The sequence below is a fragment of the Tupaia chinensis genome, unplaced genomic scaffold (genome assembly GCF_000334495.1).
Source record: "Tupaia chinensis unplaced genomic scaffold, TupChi_1.0 Scaffold000449_1, whole genome shotgun sequence".
Classification (NCBI taxonomy): domain Eukaryota; kingdom Metazoa; phylum Chordata; class Mammalia; order Scandentia; family Tupaiidae; genus Tupaia; species Tupaia belangeri.
The window spans coordinates 79,607-86,476 of NW_006159955.1; the positions used below are offsets into that span (position 1 = coordinate 79,607).

At 43.8% G+C, this 6,870-nt stretch overlaps 1 protein-coding gene across 1 annotated transcript; it reads left to right on the forward strand.

Annotated features, from left to right (window-relative positions):
- The first annotated feature begins 919 nt into the window (after window positions 1-919).
- LOC102485923 (putative neuroblastoma breakpoint family member 5) lies at window positions 920-5,490 on the forward strand. The gene is made up of 3 exons (XM_006155340.1): window positions 920-1,097; window positions 3,081-3,270; window positions 5,442-5,490. The coding sequence occupies exons 1-3, from the start codon at window positions 920-922 to the stop codon at window positions 5,458-5,460; spliced, it is 387 nt and encodes a 128-aa protein (XP_006155402.1). The 3' UTR covers window positions 5,461-5,490.
- The last annotated feature ends 1,380 nt before the right edge of the window (window positions 5,491-6,870 follow it).

Genomic DNA, 6,870 nt, shown 5'->3' on the forward strand with positions numbered 1-6,870 from the left:
TTAGATGAATCAAATGTCAACATCTGCACAGCAAGAAAAAAAAAAGAAAAAAGAAAAAAAAGGTCAACTTAAGACAACTTAAGAATGGAAGGCAGTGAGAAGAATATTATGACATTAGGACAGAAGCATTTTTCAACAATCACTGTTATTTCATTTTGTATTACATACTGCCTTTTCCCATACTTTAAAACTGAACTTAAAGTAGGATAAGACATAGAGGGGACCTTCATAACTATGATACCTTCCTCCATTGGAAAGGTACTGTTTTAACCAAAGGGAAAGGAGTAAGCCCTGTTGAAAGTTCAAGACATTTTGGAATGACTTCTTGATAACCATGAAAAGAAAACTTGAGAAATTATTTTTGCCTTGGTTATTTTATACACACACAAGAATAAGGCAGGAAAAACAGATGGAGATGGTTCGGGAAAGACATAGGCCTACAGGATGAGCACGAGGGGAAAACCACATGAGAATTATGGCTAGAAGCTTCTGAGGTTGGGCTCCTCACAGTGGTGACCTTGAGGAGAGATCAACTGGCCTGTGATCTGCATGGACTAGGTGATCAGAAGGCAGGGGGTCCTAGCATTCCATGACATCATCCACATTGTAAATCTGTTATGGCAACTGCAGGTTATTACCTGGCACCCTGACACCTACCTCCCTCACTTCTGTTGGAGACTGAGCAAGAGGAGAGCCTCAGCTCTGAGCTCTGGCTCTTAAACCTTCTGTTTTTGGTAAACTGCTTTCAAACCCTGTGGAGTATTGCTCAACTTATTCACAACTGTAAGTTAAGGTTGACAGTTATTGCCATCCATCAAACTTGATGAAGCCTATTTCATTTTCCTTTTGTTAACTCTTCATATGTTTGGGTTTCTTTTCTACAGTCTCTGGCTGTGTCCCTTCTGTCTCAATTATCAGCATGGCAGGATCCCTCAACCCTTCGTCTGATCCCAGGGAACAAATGAACATCTTAGAGGTCCATCAGCAATTGCACTCACAACCAGTGGTGAGTGAACATCAGTATCGAGTTCTAAAAGAGAAACTCTCTACATTGGAGGCTACTGTCTACTCCCTGGACAACCAGCTACAGAAATCCAGTAAGTTCTCTAGGCTTACCATCACCAGTAAGATGAACGATTGTGTTTCCTTTCTCTGATAAACTTCAGACATGATTCTTCTCTTTCACTCATCAAGATAATTTTCACTTCTGCCATCTTCCTACAACAGAGGAAGTGGGAATTTTACCCCCAATTTGATGAGGATGGGGAAACCTTTGTGATCTAGTGAGTTGTAGCTGATATCCCAGTTGTTGATTCCTGATGCTGGCACAGAGTTGCCTGTTGTTTTATGCAATATACCAAATCTTTTTTTGTTTGTTTTGTTGTTAATTTATTCCCCCCATAGATAGCATGTACTCACCAGAGAAAGAGAGAGAGGGAAAGTGAGAAATCATTGTCCAAAGGGGATGACCACACCACAATCCCTTGTCCTCCACTTTTCTCTAAGAATTTAGCAGATGCCTGCATATGTGCCTAGTGTGATTTTCAAGCTGCCTGGTGTAGGACCTCAATTGTGGTTGATAGCAAGAATCCAATACGTTAGCCACCGTTCCTCCTGCTAGCCCCCAGAATAAACCATTTTTATTAGGATGCATCATCACTGTTGGTTTCGATGTGTTGGCCTAACAAACTTCTATCCAATTCAAGCTTCTGTGGAGACCCCATAGGAAAGGCACTGTTTAGGTTACACTGTGAAAAACAGGGTAATATTTCACAGTGCCTATTTTAAAGGAGTGTAAAGATAAATTTACTAACATGGAAACATTTGTACATTCAAGTGACAACATGAAGAGGGACTACCTTGGTCAAAGAGAAGTCTTGGTTTCTGCAATACTGGCTCTTTTTCCCATGAGACAAAAAGAGTCAATTGACACTCTGTGATTAAGTCGAGGATGTTGCTTGGCATGGCAGAACATCCATAATCCTGAACCCCCCCATCTCTCCCTGAATCTTAGAAGATGAAGGACAGGCAGAAGGTCCAGGTAGATTTTGAGGTACTGTGATATGAGTCAGATGGCTCTGTTCGAATAGGAGTAAGTGGAGGTGACCAATGTCCCCAGTGAAATCCACATCATTGTTTTGGTACAGGCCTTGCACTCCCACGGTCAGTCTAGAAGTCCACTGGCCTGTTCAGGAAGAGGAGACCTATATACTTTCAGTGCTAGGAGAGTTCCTAAGTGTACAGGAAACTACTTCAAGTCACAGCAAGATGTTTTACCTAAAGCACTGCAAAGCTTGGTAATGTGGCCCATAATTCAGAGTCAGACAACACAGGATGTGGGTTTTGACTGCCAAATAGAAAGGAATTATATTCCCAAGTTATTTATATCCCTTGAACTGCTCTTTCCTCATCCAACCCTTCCCTTCAATGTCACCTACCTGGCCTTTTGGGCATGCACACACAGGCACCTGGGATGATGTTGAAGACTACAAACTCAGTCCTTAGGGATCCATCTCCCTTTACAAACAGACCATGACATGGACCTGTTTTAGAAGGTGTCATTACCATTGTTCCTCTGCTGGGAGCTCAGACCTTCTGTTCCCAGCTGACTTGTCTTCATACCCAGTCATCTGACAATTAGAACATAAAAGCCATTGTCCTTGACAGTGCTGGGACTTTTTCTGAGAAAATGACCCTTTCTATGCTGTCTTCATCAATGACCAAGAATCTTGTGTTCCATGAAGCAGCAAGGACATGATGGGTTGACCTATGATGGAAAGTGAGATGGGATGGTTGAGCAAATAGTGGGAGAGCATGTTGAACCTGGTGAGCATAAAGCCCTGAGAAGTCTGTCTAAGAGCATGCTAGACAATTTGAAATTAGTGAGATGAGGGGCACTGTAAACACAGAGATGAATCGTTCCCCAGAGTATAGAGTACAACATGCCAGCACTTGCTTTTATCCACCCACTCGGGACCTTCCTTTGTCTCAGTTGTGTCTGTCAGGGCAAATGTGCCTGCACTCTTCTTCGTGCTGGGCTTAAACCACTAGTACTAATCCCCTGATGTTGTCCTCCACAGATAATACCCATTCCATTGAAGGCCCTGGCAAGATTGAGGTCAGCTCTGAAATTGAACTTCAAGGGCCAATGAAAGAGATCGAAGAGTTGAAGGTGAAACTGAAGCAGCTTCGAGAAAATTTCCCAGAGATTCAAAATAAGATCACTCAGCTCAAGGACATGACCATAGGCTGCAAGAAGGAGCTTACCAGGTAAAAGAGGGTCCTCTGTTACACAAGATGGCATCACATGAGAACAAGGGATCTTAGCAAGACAGCCAATGCCCTGGCTTGGGAACCTGTATTTAGCCTGCTGTTCCTCATTCATGGATGTCCATGAGCAGAAGGAAGGGATTCTGTGGATATGGCTATTTCAGTCCAGAGGGGAGAGAGTGAAAGCATTCTATTAATTTCTCAAATTCAGATATGCAGAGTAAATCTCATGGATTTCCTCCATCCTGCAATGCCACCAGTTCCCTGATTACACAAACCAGAATGAAAAGCATTATTTTTGCCAAATTGTTCTGGGCTTGTTGACAGAGATTGCATGTCTAAAAATGTTACTACCCTGACAATCCCTTTTGAATCACAAAATGGAGAGAATAAAGTAGAACGGGCACATGATCTCTGTGAGGTAGCAATGCCTCAGCAGCCTTAACCCACTGGGTCCCTATAAAGTTGAACAGAATTGCACTGGGTTTGGACCTATTGCTTTCTAATGGCTTCTGTGTGGGTTTTCTTTTGTGACTGTTCCATACAGGAGAATTGGATTCTGCTTCCTCATGTGCAGGTCCAATGGCCGGGAGCACTTGCTGATTTCCATGCCCCTCTCTCTTCCCCCAACAAATCCCCATTGCAGCTACCCACTCTACCCTCTCTCCTAGTCACTTGTGAATGGTCTGGTTGTCCCTTGAAAAGCCAACTCTTCTGCCTTCTCTGATTCCAATTAGGAATCACCACAAAAGTGTCACCTCCTATTCTTCCATGTTTAAAATCTGGTTCTCATGCTAATATGTTCAGAACTGAGCCGCCACCTGAAAAGGAGGAAGGGAGTCCCTTCACAATGAACACCACTGATGAAGGGAATTTGACCATTTCTTATGATGCTGAATTTTCTGGTGCTGACCTGTCTCTTGACACACAAGTTTGCCGCTCTGCTGTGAGTCAGGCAAACTCTACTGTGGAAGTGACAAGTGAGTATTCTCATAAGAATAAAGCTCCCACTGCTCTGGCAGGGAGCCTCTATATTGTTTGTGTGCAGCCTTCTGTCTGGGAAGAGAGCTATCTCTACCCACATAGGCCCTGTATAGCCACCTCAGTTGGAGTCCAACTCTACGAGTTGTAAGCACAGATAGTCATGTGAGGTGACTTCACACTGTTTCTAGCGTCTGGCCACACTGCCTGCGACCAGGCACTTACTGGCCAATGTACAGTGTTAGAATCAATGCAGTGTGAACAAACCAGGGGTATCCTCACCATCTCTGCCATGCCTTATCACATAGACAGTATCTGACACAACTTCTATTGTTCAATTTGCTCTTACCTTCCAAGATCTTGCTAATGTTTACACACAAAGAATATTCTTTGAGGATCTGTGGCTTTTTACTTTTGCTCTAGGGAACTTGCTTGAAACAGAGACAGAGACAGAGAGACAATGTGAGAAAGCACTCACCAGTATAATGGTCATGTCTACATTTCTCCTCTGTTTTACCTATCAGGGTTTGGGTAGGAACCCATATGTGCAAACAGTCATGGTGATGCCTCAGGACATGTAACTCAAGTTGTACACTACGTTCTCAGGGATTCACTCACGTTTGTGCTCAGGTCATCATTTGGACCTATTTGGGGTTCTTATTACCATAGTTCCTTCACTCTGAGTTCCATTCCCCCTCCTCCCAGCTGACTAGTCCTCATAAGCAATCATCCAAGAGTGAAAACATGAAAACCACTGTCTTGCCTGGGCCGGGACTTGCTCTGGTGAGACGACCTGGCTCTTCCTATCCCTGTCTTCATAAAAATGACCCAAAATCTTGTGCTTCATGAAGCACCAAGGATAAGCTTGGTTGAACTTTGGCAGACCTCAAGATGGGATGATTGAACGAATGTTTGGTGAGCATGGGAATCTTGGTGAGCATGAGACCCAGAGTGGCCTCTGTAAGAGTAGGCCAGGGCTCTTGAAATCAGTGAGATGCAGGGTATTGAAAACACACAAATGCACCATTCTCCAGATTTGGGGGTCCAGCCTGCCCATGCTAGCTTTTGTCTACCAAGGCATAACATTCCTTTCCTTTGCCAGAGTTTCCTGTCAGGACAAATGTGCCTGCATTCATCTTTCTGCTGGCCTTGAACTCCTGATGCAAATACCCAGATATTGTCTTTCACAGACAACACCCAGGATACTGAAGGCCACAGGAAGACTCAGGGCAACTCTGGAGGCCAGATTCAAGGGACAATGAAAGAGGTTGTAGAGCTGAAGGTGAAAATGAAACAACATAAAGAACATTTCCCCGAGGTTCAAGAGATCACCCAGGACAAGGACATCATCACTGACTGCAAGAAGGAATTTACCAGGTAACAGATGGTCCTCTGTTACACAAGGTAGCCTCATTCTCACAAGTGAACTAGGGATGTTGGCAATACAGCAAATGTCCTTGACTGAAAACCTGTATTTCCTCTGCTGCTACTTATTCATGGGTTTTCATAAACAGCAGGAAGGGCTCCTGTGCAAATGAAATATATTTTGGTTTCCAAAGAACTGAGAGTGAACCCTTCCTATTAATTTCTCCATTTCAGACACTCGGAGTCAACATTATGGCTTTCCTCCAACCTCCAAAAGTACCCATTCTCTCCTAGGTGGAGAGACCTGAATGAGATGCATTAATTTTTCCAAAATTGTTCTGGGCTTGTTGGCTAAGATTTCACAGCCCAAAATGTAACTACACCAATGATCCCAATCATATAATATGGAGAGAATAAGGTAGAGAGGGCCCTTGACCTCTGTGAACCAGCATGTCTTGGCACCCTTTATCCACTGTTTGTCTGGAAGTAAACTGGAGCAGAATTGCACTGGGTTGGAACCATGATTTTGTAAGGCCTTCCATGTGCATTGTCTACCATGACTGTCCCATATGGGCAGATTAGATTCACTATCCTGGTGTGTGTTCTGCAGCTCTTGCACTGAGCACTGGCTACTTTTCATAACCCTCTCTATGTCAACCTAACCCCATGGCAGCCAGGCTCTGTCCTAGTCAGATGTGGATATTTTGGTTCCCCCTCTTTGAAAAGACAGCCTCTCTGGGTTTTCTGACTTCTCACTCACATAATCATTCAAGACTCACCATAAAAACATGGTGTTCAATTATTCCATGTTTAATATTTAGTTCTTCACATGCCTCTGTGTTCCGGATGGAGCAGCTGCCTGAGAATGAAGAAGGGAGACAGATGAACACACCAGTGCTTTAGAATCGGTCTGTTTCTCACAATGCTGGATTCTCTGACTCAGACATGGCTCCTGACACACACATTTGCCTGTCTGATGTGCGTGAGGTGTGCTCTACTGTGGATATGGCAAGTGAGTATTCCTGTGAAAGGAGAATAAGGTTGCTATTCCTCCTATAGCCTCAATATTGTCTGTGTGCAGCCCTCTGTCCAGGAACAGAGCTGTAGCTCCTCAAGCAGGCACTGGATAGAGTCTATCTCTGTAATCAAGTTGTAAGCACAGAGAATAATCACATGAGGAGACTTCTTACTGTTCCCAGTCTATGGCCACACTGACAATATCATAGCACTCACAGGCAAATAAATGCATGGTGT